This window comes from Uloborus diversus, chromosome 10 (assembly GCF_026930045.1).
Source record: "Uloborus diversus isolate 005 chromosome 10, Udiv.v.3.1, whole genome shotgun sequence".
Lineage (NCBI taxonomy): Eukaryota > Metazoa > Arthropoda > Arachnida > Araneae > Uloboridae > Uloborus > Uloborus diversus.
The window spans coordinates 56,030,249-56,048,030 of record NC_072740.1 but is presented as its reverse complement, the minus strand read 5'-3'; the positions used below and the strand labels follow the sequence as shown (position 1 = coordinate 56,048,030).

General features: G+C 31.3%; 2 protein-coding genes across 3 annotated transcripts in view; one reads left to right on the top strand and one right to left on the bottom strand.

The window, feature by feature from the left end:
* LOC129231571 (acyl-CoA dehydrogenase family member 11-like) overlaps nucleotides 1-7,106 on the top strand; it is a 110,600-nt gene extending 103,494 nt beyond the window's left edge. For both annotated transcript variants that reach the window (XM_054865929.1, XM_054865928.1), the window contains 2 exons: nucleotides 5,098-5,220; nucleotides 6,505-7,106. In XM_054865929.1, the coding sequence (XP_054721904.1) occupies nucleotides 5,098-5,209 (112 nt within the window). In that variant the 3' untranslated portion in view covers nucleotides 5,210-5,220; nucleotides 6,505-7,106. The remainder of the gene's footprint in view (nucleotides 1-5,097; nucleotides 5,221-6,504) is intronic.
* Nucleotides 5,276-17,782, bottom strand: part of LOC129231570 (FYVE and coiled-coil domain-containing protein 1-like) — a 55,033-nt gene continuing 42,526 nt past the window's right edge. Inside the window, exons 10-14 of the mRNA XM_054865927.1 lie at nucleotides 17,551-17,692; nucleotides 12,987-13,124; nucleotides 12,087-12,249; nucleotides 11,842-11,984; nucleotides 5,276-5,460 (exon numbers count right to left, since the gene is read on the bottom strand). Coding sequence (XP_054721902.1) covers nucleotides 5,400-5,460; nucleotides 11,842-11,984; nucleotides 12,087-12,249; nucleotides 12,987-13,124; nucleotides 17,551-17,692 — 647 coding nt within the window. The 3' untranslated portion in view covers nucleotides 5,276-5,399. The remainder of the gene's footprint in view (nucleotides 5,461-11,841; nucleotides 11,985-12,086; nucleotides 12,250-12,986; nucleotides 13,125-17,550; nucleotides 17,693-17,782) is intronic.

Below are 17,782 nucleotides of genomic sequence, written 5' to 3'. Positions count from 1 at the left end.
TTTACAGGTCAAAATATACTGCCTTTTTCTACATGACCCAGAAATAAAATCAAGCAATTCATGCATGTTTTATCCGTAGTTATTCAAATGAAGTTTAAAATTTATAACATGCTCTAGTCAGAAAACTAAACAATTTATGCATATTTCATTTTTAGTTATTTAAATGGGATTTTAAAGTAATATTTTAAGTTTTTCAATGTTACTAGGAAAATGGTATTTAAATCTCAGCCAGTTTAGCATTAAGACCCTAAATTCTGCTTTGGGTGCACAATGCAAAAAAGGATCTAAATTGCAAAAGGGAAACAAGTTGTTATGCATTTTTTTCCACTGCATTTGTTTATATATTATTATAAAATCAATAAGTAAATAAATAAAAATAGAATCACATAAAGACTGATAAGAATTACTACATGAGATCAATGGAGTTTGAGTTGCTTCGCTGTGTCTCAAAAAATCCGTGCAGATTGTAATGAGCATTGATGTAGTAAGACCACATCAAAAACATGTTACATTGGGTTTCTAATGACTTATAAATATACTTTTGTTCTCTCATGTAAATACAATTGTTAATTAGTTTTTCATTTCAGATGCTTCTACTAGCTGATGTGTATTTAAATTCTTTTAAGATGTCACAGCTTGATTTTGCCACTTAGATTAAAAATCAAAATGAGAAACATAAAAACATCTACAAAAGCATACAAACTCAATTGTCATAAACCTAATGCTATTTTGCTAAAGCTTGTTTTCTAATGTTAGCTTTTTTGCTAAAGAACTTTTTTCCGTAGGCAAAAAGGCCCAAAACAAAATTTAAGATAAGGTTTCTTTGAAAAACTAATTTCAAACAGTAAATTTAACTGATTTTTGATCTGAATGCTTGCAAAAGGATTCAAGTTTTGTTTTACATCATTTATCTTTCTGTCATGCATAGGTATTGATATTTCAAAAATGGAGTTGAAAAGGATATTGCTTAATAGGAATATTGAACCCAATGTTGCTTTATATTTCTTATTAGAAATTCCCAGCTTGCTTTCCATTTTGTTATCTAAAATAGAAAAACTACCAGTTTGTTGAATCACGAAATGTTGTAGAATTTCAGTATTAAGTCAGAGTACAATCTCCTTTGAACTAGGCATTTTATTACTAAATAGGAAATATTAATATAAATTTGTTAGGCAGCTAATCCTTGAAGAAACTGCTTGAAATTGAAGTGCCAATTAGAGATATATGCAGAGCTGCCAACTTTTAAAAAATCGGAAGTAGTAGCAGCAATTTGCGCACTCACGGGGGGTGGGGTAAGACGACAAATTCAATAACAAATGTAACAGAGGCAATAAATAATTTTAAAAATTACACTACCGGTCTGCCACTGGCAACTATCTTGCAATCAGTTGTAAAAAGCAGCGACAGTGAAAACACGACTAAAATACATAAAAACTCTTCTATTTTTCCCTTACAACAAAAAAGTTGAAAATTCTCTTACAAATTCAACTCTTACTTTCCAGGGGAAAAAAAGAAAAGAAAAAACAGGAACACACACATTTTACCGCTTTTATTTTTTAAAAATAAGTGCTTTAAAAACATGAAAAAGGAAAGATAATAAACAGGTTCACAATCAAAAATTTTTGATTTTCTCATTTTTGAACAAAGTTTTGTTTTTCGACCGTGATTTTTGTAAAAAGTTTGTTTCTGCTGCTACTATTGTTATTAAGTACTGTTTGCATTCTGAATGAATGTCAGTAAACTTTTGCTTTAGCGTTATTAGATTCATTTTTGAAAACGAGAGCGATTTTAACGCAATTAGAAATAATCACAAATGCTGCATTTCTTTTTATGGTGTTAGTCTAATGTTTTTAATTTACAGTAACACTGCAAGAAATCATACCAGAAAGTGTTTCTTTAAAAAGGATTTGACCCAAGTCTGGAAAAAAATTTTTAAATTTTGGGCACAATTTCGTAGCGTTGTAGTTCAAAGTTGTAAGTTTATAGGAAATACTATTTTTTTGTAGCAGTTCAGAGCTCTGAATATATGACAGATAGTTACAAAATGTATTTTTTGGAAATCTTGAAAGTGTATAAAAAAAGAATATGGGGTCATTTCATATCAAATCGATCAAAAGAGTAAGATTTTCAAGCTGACCCCTTCCGATTTTTCTAAAAAATTTTAGAGATAGTGTTTGGTAATAAAAGTAAAAACCCAAATTTTTAGATTTTTAATAAATATTGTATAATTGGGAATCATTACAAAAAATCGCATTTTGGTAAACGGAGTAGTTTTTGAACACACATAACTTTTGTTCTAATTGCACTACATGCAAAAACTTGATACCATTTTAAAGCTTTTAAAACACGCTTTAAGATGACATATTACATGATACAAAAATGCAATCTTAAATTTTGAAGGTCGTTCAAAATTATCTTCGACCTTGAATATTTCTGAGAGTTATTATTTTAAAAATCTGAAAAAAATATACATTATACACATTATTTGTTCTTTATTTGTGCCAAGTATCATGTTGGGACAATTAGGGGATCAGCTATAATTTAATATTTCATGCAATGGATATTTGACGTTAAATTGAAAAATAATGACATAGCAACGTTTGGCAGACGATAAATTAGAAATGTATGACAATTTAAAAATTATAATTGCTCCTTTTTAAATATCGTCTGTAGATTGACTTACAGATGCTATTTTCCCTGCCTGCGAAGGGGGGGGGGGGGGGCGGGTTTGAATCCCGGCTCGGGCATGGATGTACTTTCTCTCTCCTGTCCTTGTCCTTCCTTTGTGTGAATGTGTTGTTATGCTGTGAATGGTTGCCTACCCTATCAACGAGTCCCTATGGCATGTGTGTATTGTGGAAGTCGGACTTTACACCAAATTACGGTACTGTTGGAAAAGTGAAGCAGCGCACCCCAAAGTGCCAGCCTTGCTGGCACAGGACAACAACAACAAGGTTCTCATACTGATGAGTGGAATCCACTTTTTAGGTGATTCAACTCTTCGAGACATTGCCAAGCGTTCTCTCTATACAAGAGTAAATTTGTTAAGTCAACTCGGAACAGTTTTAACAGCGTTGTGGGTAGTGATGTGCCGGATTGTTAAATAAGTTGATCCACGGATACGGATACGGATCCAAATCATTAGTGTCAAGATCCGCGGATACGGATCTCAAAAATTTTTTTACCCAATTCAACTATCCAAGTGTAAAATTTGTTACGGAAGGTATTCCCGTCAGAATAATGGCAGTTTTTTCAAAAAATGTCAACTGCGGAAAAAATATAATCAAGACTATGATTTACTCTCTAAAGAAATCTCCGTTAAAATTGAGGGAGAGTTGAAAGTAATGGGCCAGGGCTGCATTAATGCTTAGATGGAATGTGAAAAATTATTTCTAGCTTACTCGGTAGATGTTGGATACAGGAGCAAGAGTGTAAAGCTGCTACTGGACAGGCTAGAAATAATTTTTCGCATTTTATTTCAGCATAAATGCAGCGCTGACCCATTCCACCAAACTTACTCCAGCCGACAAAATATAGAGCAAGGAACACCTTTACAAACAGTAAATAGAGAATTTAGTCTCACTTTTTTTGAAGGATGCCGAGAGAAACAAAAATGAAGAATAATAGAAACCCCAAATCAATAACAAAAACTAATATTAAATTAAAAATTAAAAAAACATGCCCCAGAGAGCCGACCTCATATTAAGATGAATTTCGTGAGTTAGAACACACATTTGTTAACAAATATGAACTGACAGTAGGTAAAAATGTTAAACATAACTGAGCTTTTTCTCCTCATCGTCCGACTATGAAATCGCCACCATCACGCGTATAAATGCTTAGGATTACATTTAAAAAATTTTTAACAAGATTATAGCTCCTACTGTACATAAGTTGGAAGTTTCAAATAAATGTCAAACGCAGAAAACTTCGTTTTTCAATTAGGGCCAACATTTTTAATGTACGGGTAAATTTTTACTACCATAATTGTGAAAAACATCAATTCGGTTTTTAATTAATATCTCCGGTAATCATCTGTTTAGGAGCTACAATGCCACAAAAAGACAACCTGATACACACTTTTAAAACTTATTTCCCCTTCCTTTTTGCAACAGAAAGGGGGGGGGTACAAATTGGCTTCTGAAATGATACCTTATAATTTAAATAGGGAACAAAACCTAATTTAGACGGAGTTTAAGAGTCTTTAATTCAAATATTTAAAATTTTTAAGAATGATCCGTTTAAGATCCGTCAAAAAAGTAACGGATACGTATCTTTATTTTCCCTTGGATATCCGGAACATCATTAGTTGTGGGGTATTTTTAGAAGCAAAATTGAATCTACGAAGTTGCCTCATGTGAAGACAATGCCAATGTCAAGTTTGACTGCATGGATAACTTGTATAATAATTTTATGTAATGTACTCATTGTACATTACATAAATTGAATGATTTGAAAATAATTGAATAAATTGAATAAATTGAATGATGTACATTACATTAAATGAATTTTTCATTTTTCTAATGTTGTATTATCAGCATGATTATGACACATTTGGGCACACATATTTGACTTTCAATTGATGGCAATTGATTTTTGGCCACTCGGAGTAACATTAAAGTTTAAATTATGCATGATCCCAGTGTTGTCCCAACATGAAACTTGGCACAAATAAAGAAAATAATAGTGTATACAAAAAAAAATTTCAGATTTTTAAAATTATAATTTTTAAAAATATTCAAGATCAAAGGTCAATTCAAATGACCTTAAAAATTGTATTTTTGTATCATGTAATATATCATTTCAAAGCTCTTAATGTAAACTTTCAAAATATATAAAGTTCAAGTTTCTAACTTTATTTGTTTCCGAGTTATGGTCAGGCAAGTATGAGCCGGTGGAGCCCTTTAAAATTTTGACCCCTTATATCTAAAAAAACTACAACAGCTGGAGGGTCTTTTTTTTTATATACCACTTAGTAATTAGGTATGAACCTGCAAAATATTGTTATAATCTGTGAGCACTCACTTTTTAGGTGTGTGAGTTGACATTGAATGACCCATATGCTGAACTTTATTTTAAAAAAATATTTTGTTTCAGGTGGTGTGAATTGCAAGATTTATGTCTTCTGAGCAATCATCACAATTTTTTGAGTTATACTGAAGGTGTGCATGGCGATACTGAACTGGTGATGGAAGGTTACATTCCATAACTGATGAACATGTTTGTATAAAACATTTTTATTACAAAATATGCAGACATAAAACTCACTATAAAATTCAATGTTGAAAGCTTTTATGTACATTTGAATTCAGGCACTTGAGGTATAAAAATTTAGAAAAGAAATTATAATATTTAAGCATTATATTTGATAGGAAAACACAGATGACTTCAATCCTTCATCAGCTACTATAGAGGTGATATTTGACTTTCAAAGTAAACTTAACAGTTGAAAGAGTTCTCCTGAAAAGATAATTATAATACATCACTAACTACTAGTAATCCATAGTTCAATTGTCAAAAACTCAACTGAGAAATGTGTAATATGCTCTAACCTTCAACACTTATTGTAACATGTTTATGTTAGAATATTAAAAAATAAGATGTGTATGTTCAAAGTCCTTGAATTTTTGACTGAAAATGCTCTTTTAAAATTAGGTCCATTTTTAGGGTCAAACAAGCTATCTCAACTTGAAGCTGCAATAAAAACGAGTTGATGTGTGCATCACATGATTCCCTTCTACTCCAATTTAATGATAATACTGCCTTGGAGTACGCAAAGAAACAATTTAAATATTTTCACCCCAAGTTTTGTTGCGAACCAAAGCAAAAAAATGCTTTATATAGATAATTTTTCAATATTAGCAATTTTACTGAAATTCAGTGGTTAACTTTCATATATCACAAATAGGGGCCAAATTGAAACCAGATTTAAAAAAAAAAAACTGGCAAATTTGTCACTACGTTGGCGACAGAACTTGGCAATTTTTTTCGTGAATACAATAACAATGCTTTCTTTACTATGTAAAAGGAAGTAAAAAGGCTAATCAACCTGCAAAAGATGCTAAATTCGTTTCAGCTACCAGTTTGTTGGTAATCTTGGTTTCATTGAAAGAACATTTGCCTCCAGCTCAATTATTGACTATTCCAAACTGATGAGTTCATGTCAAGGTCAACACTGCAATCTCTGGATGTCATAACCAGGCTATTGGAATTTTGCATGTAGTTCTGCCTTAGCCCTGGCTAAGGGCAGTAACTTTCTGCTTACTAATAATGTTTTTCTCATGAGTTAGTTTCTGAAGAAAGAGAACAATTTTTTAGTTCTGTTCGACAATTTTACATAAAAGTATGATTATTTGATGCTGAAAGTCCCACTGAATAATGAGGTTTTAATTCAGGATGGAATATGCAATATTTAGAAGATTAAAAAAACTTTTAATTATTATTATTATTATTAGTATTTCATTTTTACATTTTTCCTTGATAAATTTTCAATATCTCTTAAAGATGAAAGTAGCAGCTCTAAAGTTGAAGCACGTCAGACTGCCTTCACAAATCTCCTATTTGCTCCAACTCCCAGAAGATATTCCGGAAGAATAGATGCAAAGTAGGTTCTAATAGGTGAAGAAAGAATCAATTGGGGAAGTATCAATTTTTATAATTTGCAGATGTAATGTAAGAATATGTCAAGCTAAGCAGCATAGAGCTGAATTTCGATTGATGCTATCTAGTGAAAGTCTTAAGAACTCACTTTTGATAAATGTAATTTTCCAAGTCATTGTTTTGTTTAAACATTTGATGATAAATTTTTGAAGAAAAGCCAAACCGGCAACTTCTTCAATAAAAAAAATGACAATTTGTATCTAAAGAATGAATATTAAATTGCATTTAAATTTGTCTCAATCTTTCTTTTTTCCCCCCTTTCTCCTGAGTAGAATATCTTGTTTCCCCCCCCCCCTTTGAATAGTGGTAAGTATGGAAAATATATAAAAGGAAATGTTCTACTGTGATGGGAAGGGTGGTATAAACCAGGTAGGATGATCACGAGTGTAAAGTGGTACAGTTCACAAATCGCTGCATTTCCTGAGTGTTGGTCGTACTAATGTCAAAAATTTTGTGTTCGATAGATCTAGGGGGCGACAAAAGAAAAAAATTTGGATGAGGACTGATCACTAAAGATAATCAAAAATTAATAAAAACTAAGATCAATAATACTCCAAATGTTGATCTTTTTCAAAAAAGTCCCCTTGACGATATTTTTGTTTGATTGATCTAGGACCATATAAAAAATTTTTGTATGAAGACTGATCATTAATAAAATAAACTGAGTAATAATCTTCTAAATGTTGGTCTTTTTGAAAATAGTCCCCTTTTCATGCAATACACTTGTTGCATACTTTTTTAGGTTGTCAAAGACATTCTAGAAACCATTTTAAGGCATCTCTTTCAAAATCACCTCCAAAGCTTCAACCACTGCTTCTGAAGGTGAGAAATGCTGCCTTCGGAGGTCTTTCAGGTCCGGATCTGCAGACCCGGCAGTGTGTGTGTGTGGGGAGTCATCTTTAAGGCACCCAATGTCTGAAGAAATTGAGAAAAAAAACCTAGCACTGAGATTAATAAACATTGCAAATATACACTGCTAGCCTCTGGGGAGGGGCCCTTCAAATTTTGTTGCAGGGGAGCCCAATATTTATGTATCCGGGCCTGAGGTCTTTTTTTTTTAATTTGGAAGCAAAGAAATCACAGGAATTAAATCTACTACCTTAGAGGAAGGCATACAACAAACAAACCTACATACGCAAATGTTTTTCATAGCGAATGGCAGTTTTTCTATGAACAAAGTTTGAGTGGAACAAAATAAAACGTTTATGGGTGATTTCCAAAATGATTGACAGTTTGGTGTACTAGTTTTATCCGTTCATTTTTTTATGTTTATAAAATTAAATTTTTGGCATTTAACTGTAAAGGGTAGAAGAAATAACTTGGGACACACATGATACATTACATTATAATTTTAATTTTAATGAAACAATTATAACAACTTCAAAACAAATATGAAAATACATTATTTCGTCAATATATTTACAAATTTTCAAAGTGGCCATCTTTAGGTACATTAACAAGGTTCGAAAACATCTTCCAAAATGAGTTCGTGATATGTTTCTTGATTACTTTTATCCCTTGATCAACAAAAACAAGTGTTGTTTTCCCAGTAGGACATATCCCACCCCAAAGCAGTACAGATTGGGGTCGTTGGTGCTGTTCAATAATGCAAGAAGGTCTTGAAGACAAGGGTGTGTGCTAAACCTCATAAAACTTAGGCATACCTAAAGAAATCCTTATGCAAGGAAAGGGACAAAATATTAGTAAGTGAGTAGCGGCAAAGAGCTGAAAATTTTGTGAATCGTTTTAAGCTCTGTATTAAGGCTAAAGGTAGCTACTTTGAAAGTTTGTAAATACATTAAATTAAATAATGTATTCACACTTATTTTGAAGTTTGGTCGTAGTATTTTCATTGGGTATTAAAATTATAATGCATCGTGTGTGTATAAGTTATTTTTTGTCACCTTGTAAGATCATATGGGGGAATGTGGAGCAAAGTGAAATAGTTAAGATGACTGAGCTTTTTCAAAATGAACAAATTGAAAATTTGTTCTGAAAGTTACAGTACATAAACAAAGAACTTTTTACTTTGAAATGAAACTGGATTTGAAGTAGTACTTTTTATTTTTGGCAGTAAATTTTCGCTTTAAAAAAAGTGGAAAATTTTCCCTTTTATTTTTTATGGGGCAAAGTGAAAAATGAAATATTTTTGTAGTGAAATATCTTCTATTCAATCATTAAAAAAACATACTTTTGATCAAATGAATCAGTGAATAATAGTTTAAATGAATAAATGAAAAAATACTTAAAAAACATAAACAGATAATTAAATAAACAAATTAATGTATGAGGACAAATAAATGAAAGAGTAAAAGAATGAATAAATAAGAAAATAAGTGAATGAATGAATAAATATAAGTGAATTACTAAATTAAGGTATGTTAATAAAGAATATGTAAGGGATCAAATAAATGCTTGAATGATTAAACAAAATTAACTACTTCACTTTGGCCCATATTTACTGGTCTAATTGTACAAATATGCTTAATACAGGAATCATAGTCCTCCTATATTTCCTTTATTTTCACAATTTGTCAGATATTTTCCTATATAGCCTATACTTTCTAACCTATCCAACAAACTCCTACATTTTTTCATTGGATGTTAAATGCTACCCAAAAATGCAAAAACCTTTGAACCATTTTTTTTTTCTTTTCTGCACTGTGCACTCTTACATCATTAAATGTTGGCATATGTACTAAACTTCTATTTTTTTTTTTTTTTTTTTTACTTTTATGAAATATACAAAGGATAGATGATTTTACTTGCAACTTTTAACTTGTTTTCAATTTATAAATTGATACTAATTTCTTTTAATGAATTTTTGTGTAATTTTAATAGTATAACATTTAAACTTTAAGAGTACTGCTGTAATGATTTTGAAAGCTTTTAATTTTGTCTCATATAATCTTACACGTAGTTTAAATACTCTGTTTTTTGGCTACATGTGACAAATTTAGAATATGAGATCATACTCATTTTCTGATTGCTGATTTCACTAAAGATGTAAAATTTCCAGAAATTTTGTGCTAGTGGGAAAAAAGAAAAATCTGGGAAAAATTTAAAAATTGATTTTTTACACATTAAAGTGCATATAACAGCTATGTTTTCTCAGAAAACATAAAAAAGTGTTCAATATTTAAGGATATATGCAATCCATGTTATTTTTTCTTTTTAACAATAAAATTGTGCATTTATATACATGTGTATACACAGACACACGTTAACTGTAAGTTATGAATGTTGATTTGAAAATGCCATTACAGTGAGCACCAGGTAATTGAATCAGCCGCTTTAATGAATTAATTAATCAAAAACAGAGTAAAATCCAGTTTTAACTTTTAAAATTTGCTAAATATTTGAATCTAACACGCCTTTTAAATGAATCGAGCATTTGTGATTGACCATTTCCCACAAACATGTGATGCATTAGCACACTTTTTTTTTGTCTTTGTTTTAGGAAAAAGGTTTCTTCTTTTTTTTCCCTTCGTTTTAGGAAAAAGTTTTTTTTTCAAATCTGTAAGTAGTGAAACAAGGGGGAGGCAGTGTTTCACACATTTAGTGACAATTTTCTCAGGAAAAGCCTAACAAAACCGGTGATATGGAGAGAGACATGCAGTCTACGGGACTACTGTGCTCTCGGCTTTTTCATCGTTAGTGTTAGCATTGAAGCAATGCTGAAGACTACAGATAGATTTATGACATTGAAAAAAGAATGCCTAAATTATTACTTATTTTTAGCAATCAATAAGAGATGCATTTTTCGAAGAGCATAAGTAAAATAGGAATTTTGTATTGGCTTTTTTATACTGTTTTATGATAAAATTCTTTAAATACTCAGCGAATGAATATTTTGAGAGAAAAGTACACTTCTGACGATATCTCATTTGACTAAAAATTGAATCACGTTATCTTAAATTTTTAAAAGAATTCCACGTAAAAAAAAAACTTTTGCTTCATTGAATCAAATTTTTTTAATGCAAACATGATTCATACAAGCGGCGGTCACTGTAATAGGATTCTGATAATTTTCAAAATATGCTCCAACCGCTTATTTTCTTGTTTGACTAATTCCTTAGGGTACGAAAATTTATTTGCTTTCACATTTGTTACTCTTTGCATTGCTATAAATTCATGTATTGTAAAATAGTATTGATAATAAAGCTTTTTTCTTTTTTAATTTTTGTATGTGTGTTCCAAACATACAAGATCCTGTATTTTTTCGAAACTCCTATAAATATTTCAACCAAACTTATATATATATATATATATTTTCTCTTTTAAACTCCTATATAATTTTCCCCACTTACTATGAGCCCTGTTAATATTAACTAAACAAATACTGCACTTGGAAAGTCTCAATTGATATTTCAAATGTTAATTGGAAGAACTTTTTCACTTAATAATACCAAAAATAATTTTCGACTTACAACAAAATATTACAATATGAGTATCAATTTTTGAACATTGCTTGAATTATCATATTCTATGATCTTCAGAGGTAATTTTTTTCTTGACTGGAATAGACTTCATGTGTTACTACATAGTTAAAATATTACTAGATAGGTGGCACTAAAAGCAAAGTAAATATTTCACCATTTCACTTTGCCCCACATTCCCCTTCTATGCTTCAGCTGCTGATTTTTTAAGGGGAAAACTAGATTTTAATGCAGCATTTGGTTTGTTTGTCGTATATAACTTTTGTTTTTTTCTTACACCAAAACGAAACTACATGCATTTAGATAGTGTTGAGACCATGTTACTAATGTCCTGACAAATAAGCTTTTAGAATTCATTCTTCATATTTCTACGCATCTATAATAATTTTCCTGCAACTTGATTTTTTAATTTAATTATTTAAAAAAAATGATCAGTCTCTATTGATCAATCACGTGTTTTATCATTACATATGTTTCGCATCAAACATTTACTATCCTAACTCTGCCCCTTATTTTGACCGTTTTTGCAATCAGAAGTATATACTTTGACTAATGGTTGCAAAAATAGAGATAATGCATGGTTAAACACAAACATGCTGTACATTAACAACACAATGGGAGAAATAAGTATGTGGCCGGACATATGATTTGTATGGCATACAAAAACTAAACCAAGGTCCCATCTTTATAACTATAACTTGTCTCACAATCATCAACAACAACAAAAGAAAAAAAATACTACCTTTGTCTGTTGTCAATCACAAAAGAATAAGTGCCAGGAATAGGAAGTATTACTTTGTCATCACTCTTTTGCTTAGAATGATAGTAAATTGTACTTTCTCCATTGCAATCTCCATTATTCATAGATATAGTTACTGGGATTACCTATAAGTATGAATATTACATTTAAAACCATAATAATGCTAAATTTATTTGCATAAAAATTTTACTTTGCATTATTAAATTTTAAAAAAGAAAAAAACATACCTCAGGGTTAAAAGAAAGAGACCATAGAAGTTCTGTTTGTGATTTTTCACATAATATATTCATAACATGCTCAGCTCCCTGATCCACTTGAAATTCACCACTTAAACCATTTTTAGACTGTTCTATAATGTCTGCTGAGATGCTACTCATTGGAAGATCACATCTAAAAAGTACATAATAAAATTTATAGATAACACTTAATTTTTTCCCCACATGATGAAAATTTAGCTTAAGGGGATTAGATAAATTGGTTTGTTAACAAAAACAAAGAGATTTCTTATACAATTTTACTTTTCAAAAAGCAATTTTATCATAAAAATCTTTCACAAATTTGGTTCTGCCTGTAAAACCAAAATACATTTTTTTTTCTCAAGCAAGCTCAGAAATACAAGTTTGAAAAGTACAAAAGCACAAAAATTTAAGTTTGGAGTCTATTAACACAATACAGTAATAATTGTTTTATGCACTAGCGACCTGAAATATTCAAATTTATCAAAATAACTGTGGGCAATTCCTTTTCTGATCTTATTAATTTGATAAAGAAAATAATTTTATAAAACGATTCCTGTTTTTGTGACATTTCAAAAAATCAAGCATAAGACAATCCGGATCTTTATCATATCTTTAAAACAAAAATTTATTTATTCATAACAATTCACAAGGAGCACTTGAAATCAAAAAACATTTCAAGAAGATGTTGGAAAATAACCCATTTTAAAATATAGGGGGAACAAACATTACAGATGCAAAAAAAAAAACAGGGAAATATATTTTAGAAGACAACATTCGCAATAAAAAACAGCACCGAGATACAAAAATGTAGTAACAGTTAAAATGCCTAAAAGTTAGCTCTGATGACTGAGATTCCTCCATTAAATACAAGATTCAAACATAACTTACATGTTTTTCTTTTGATTATATCCTTTTACTTCAACACTCTTTTCAAGAACTAGATCAGATGGTTGATAAATAAGCTTATCTTCATCTAATTCATCCGCCCTTTCTTTTATATCTTGCAAAGAACTTTTATTTATTGTTCTGGAATTAGAGTTAACACAATGTGTAAAGTAATGATAGTAATAAGTATACAAAGATTTATTGAACTAAATGATGTACTTAATTGTTATTCTTAAGAAATAAAAATTGATCACAACTGCTTGTGCATACACTTCTCTTTCAAATGTCATTAATATATTTAGTATTACATTCTTAAAGCTAAGGATATGAAATTTATTCCACAAATATTTATGTCAGCAAAAGCTGTATTGATTTTTTTTTCAACTAACTAATGCATTATTAAAAATTTTAGCTCATAGTACTTTTTAAAATCAAAACTGCGCATAACCCAGAAATTCATACCTTATACAGTCAACTCTCAATAACTCAAAAGTCCGTAGACACTGGCTAAAACGTTCGAGTTATTGGTAGTTTGAGCTATGGGAAGTTTCCACAACAGTCTCAAGAGTTTGGGTCAGGATGAAAACTTCGAGATAAAGAAATATTTGAATTATAAGCTTTGAGTTATCGAGATTCGACTGTATATTACTTCTCTAGCCTGTTTTTCTGTCGCTAGGTGAGAACTTCCTTAATTCTTAATCAAATTCCATGATTTACCCCTCATTTTAAAGCTTATTATGCTGGCTAATGACAAAAAATAAACCCACTGTCTAAACATTGCTTTTTCTGGCAAAAAAAATCTGTTTAAAAGCACTGGACTGCATTGCTCAGTTAAATTAATAAGCTTATCTAATGTGGTGACCGTCAGATCTGAATAGCTCAGTCAGTAGGGCATTCGGCACTTAACCAGCTGGACGAGCATTCGGGTCCAGCCCGGACGATCTGCAGGTACCGAAAAACTAGACAAATATCATGCATTACATGTACTCTTAACATACAATAAAAAACACACGGGAGGTATTAAAATAAATGAGACGGGAACGCTCCTTCCTGTTGTGAAACCTTGAAGTAACCTGTAGTTCTTATGCAGTTAAATTGACTCTTGATCAAAAGGTTTCTTTTATTTTTATTTATTTTTTTTTTTTACTTTGGCTCCGTGCAGAAAACTAAGCACAATGTAAGCATAAATGGAAGTATCAGGTTTAAAATGTAACATTTTTTGGCAGAAAAAATATTTTTCTTTGTATGCTGAAAAACAGATTCTTTTAATGACAGTTTTGGAACTTTTGAAAAATAAAACATTTCTACCATAAATTGAAATTATGCTTTTCATTCAGTTAACCTATATATATTTATTAAAATATGAAGGAAAGCATAAAAAATACCATCAACTTCTTGAGTAAGATATAATTTTTTTTTTCTTCTGCTTTCAGCAAAAAATAAATAGCCAGTCACATTTTGGCTACATTAGAAAAACTACGCTTTAAAAAGTTTCTTTGTTCAACAGTATTTATATTTTACTATTTCGTTACTTTTCCACTTCTTATTGTGTGCTGCCCCATTGTATACCTTTTCAAAAATTAAAACACTTCTCTTCAATATCTTATCTTATATATTGTTGCTGTAGCCTTTTTTTCTGTCAATATGCAAGATTTTCCTTATTTCTTGATCAAATTGCATGATTTATAACTCGTTTTGAAGTTCATCGTGGTGGCTAATGACGAAAAATAGACCCACGAACTAAAAATTAATTTTACTGTTAAAAACGTTTTTTTGTTTTTTATTCCACATAAGTTCAATGAATAGCATTCGAAAGTTTAGGCACATTTGCTAGGTAGAATGGAGTGTTGTCGTCTAAACGGGAAGGTGACAAGTTTGTATCTGAAGAGATAGTGTCAAGACTAATCACCACCAATTCATGTTGGGGTGTACACTGTACATGTGTACCTACCAAGTTTCGTTCAATTCTATGTTTTACATTGCGAGTTAGAATGAACGTAAAAAATATTGATCAAATACATACAAATACAAACAGTCAGACAGATGTTTTCTAAAAGTGGCCAGAAAAAAGTTCAACACACCTTAAAACATGTTAATCTGTCAAAAAACAAAAATTTTCACGTAACTAGTAGTTTTTTTTTTACATTGAAGAACATAATCAAATGATGGTAATTTTTCATCTTCATTGTATTTGACTCAGATTGTTAACTTTTTTTTCCTAAACAATAAAGCGGCAGGGGGGCTCTTTGAAGTAAAAGTAAAGCACTAATGTTTCTGTGACCTAAAAAGTTTGGGAACTGCTGTACTAAGATGCTCTCTATACATTATTTATGTTTGCATGCTTGTCATAAATTACAAAAGGATGTAAAGCAGCCAATCTATTAACCCAATGATAACTTGGTGTTTGATTTTTCTTGACAAAAATGAAATTTTCAGAAGAACTCCAAGTTATTAAAATTTGTTGGTTTGAAGGTAGTTTTTTTTTCCATAGTTATAAAATCATATATATACACTGGCGGACAATTGCTAAGGACAGATGGCAATAGCAGCGTTAGCAACCACAAAATGAAAGGCAAGGAAATTTGGAAATTAGCATACGTTCGGGACACAGTAAGACGTGTTGTGAGTATGCAAATTTTAGACTCACAACATTGCTGGTGACATGATAGCGCTGATAAGCGATTGAAAGGATTGGGCGTGTGATGATCATTGTTGTTCAAAAGCAAAGTTTGAGAGGGAAAGAATTAATTGATGAACTTGCTTTTTTGGTATGTCTTCCCGACATCCCTTAGATGATTTTATAGATGGCTGTGTGGTTGGCAACATCGAAGAAGGGCAGAAAAATTTAGATGCTGCCAGGGAGTTCGACCTCAGCCACAGGGTTGTTTCTAGAGCTTGGAAATCATTTCAAACAAATGCAATGTGTAGCAAATGTCAAGAGGGAGGTCCTGTACACAATATGACGTCAGCAGAAGATAGGTACTAAGTGCTAGCAATGAAAAGGAACCAACACAACACAGCTACTGAGGTAGCAAAGCAGTTTCCTGCTGCTACTAGCAAGCAAATATCCCAAAAAACTGTAGCCAGACGTTTGACTGCAGTAAGACTATACGCCCATCAGCATGTTTTGTACATCCCATTGTCTACAAGTCAGTGTTTTGCTCTTTTGTAATGATGTCTTCAGCATTGCATTTGGAGAGAAATCGACTTGGCTTGTGTACTATTCTCAGATGAAAGCAGGTTCAGGCGGTTGTCTAATTGTGGACGACAACTAACCTGGCATGAAAGTGGTACAGCATGCATGCTGGCAAACATAAAAGAAAAGGACTAGTATCCTACAAGTTGTGTCATGATATGGGTAGGATTAAGATCGATGGCCATACATTGCTCGTGTACTTCCAAACACTACTATGACGGCTAGTGATACATTAATGTTGTTCAACTGTCTCTTGTTCACGTGTTCTGTGGTTCTGTGGGCGATAAATTCGTTTTTATGGATGGCAACGTAACGTCATTAACAATTGCCATCTAGGAGTGTCTAGCTTACTCAAAATATTCAACTCATCAGATGACCAGCACGTTCAATAGATCTGAATCATATCGAAAATGTTTAGGATGCTGTGAGGAGAAGTCTTGCTGGTCCACAACGCCCTCCAATAAGCAAGGACATCCTTATCCGCAACTGACAGAAGAATGGGATAAATTACCCCAAGAGCTGCTGTATAATGTTGTGTAAAGCATCACATGACGTGTGGAAGCTTGCATCGCTCTCCATGGTAGCCATATCCCATATTGACATCTTACACCGGAATGCCTGGGGGCGATAATTACATTTATTCACTTTTACGTATTCAGCCCAAAATGACCGTTTCGTCCTTTAAACACTTTTCAACTCCTTCTGGATTTCAGAGTGCAGTAAATTATCATCATTGCAATGTTCTAGATCTCTGGCATTATTTTATTTCACTTAGCATCGAATTACACTTACTTTTTTACGCGCTACATAGCCCATTGGGATCTATCCTTAGCAATTGTCCACCAGTGTATATTTAAACAAACAACTTTTTTACTTAAGAAACAATAAAGTTATGATCATAGCTCAATAGTGATTTAAGTATGCAAATGTTCTCACTGAGAGGACATATGCATAAAATGTATATATGTTATGTTAGGAAGGGGGTGTGGTGGATTCCTGGAATGCTAATAAAAGATGAATTTTGAAAAAAATCTTACTAAACATTAAAACATAATGTCAATAAGAATAGTCTGTTAAATACAGAACTGAAAACTCAATCATCAAATGATATAGATTCAAAATTACATATTTCAGATAAAGCATGTCAGAAAGCTAAATTGTTTGAATTTAATATTAAGTTCACATTTAATATTATTATATTTTCCTGATTTTTGGAAGATTTGTTGATTATTTGCAGATATTTGAAAGATTTTTTTTTTCTGTCAGTGAGTTTAGATATAGACTGCACCGTTTCTATACTTTTTTTTATTTAAAAAACAAACTCAATAACACAAAATAAGAAAAATTGATTTTCTCCATGTAAAAACATACCCATTTTGTGTTGTTGCCGCATCCTGTGTTAATACATATTGCAAATCAGGAGCACTTGCAAATATTGGAGTTCTTTTTTGAGGGTTGATGATTTCCCTTACAGGTAATGACACAATGCTTTCAGCAATGCTCAATTGCTCATCTAAAAGATTAAATAAATCATTTTTAAATCCAAATTAAAGAAACCGAGTGGTTTTAAAGTTTCTATAATAAATAGATTTAAGAGTATAAA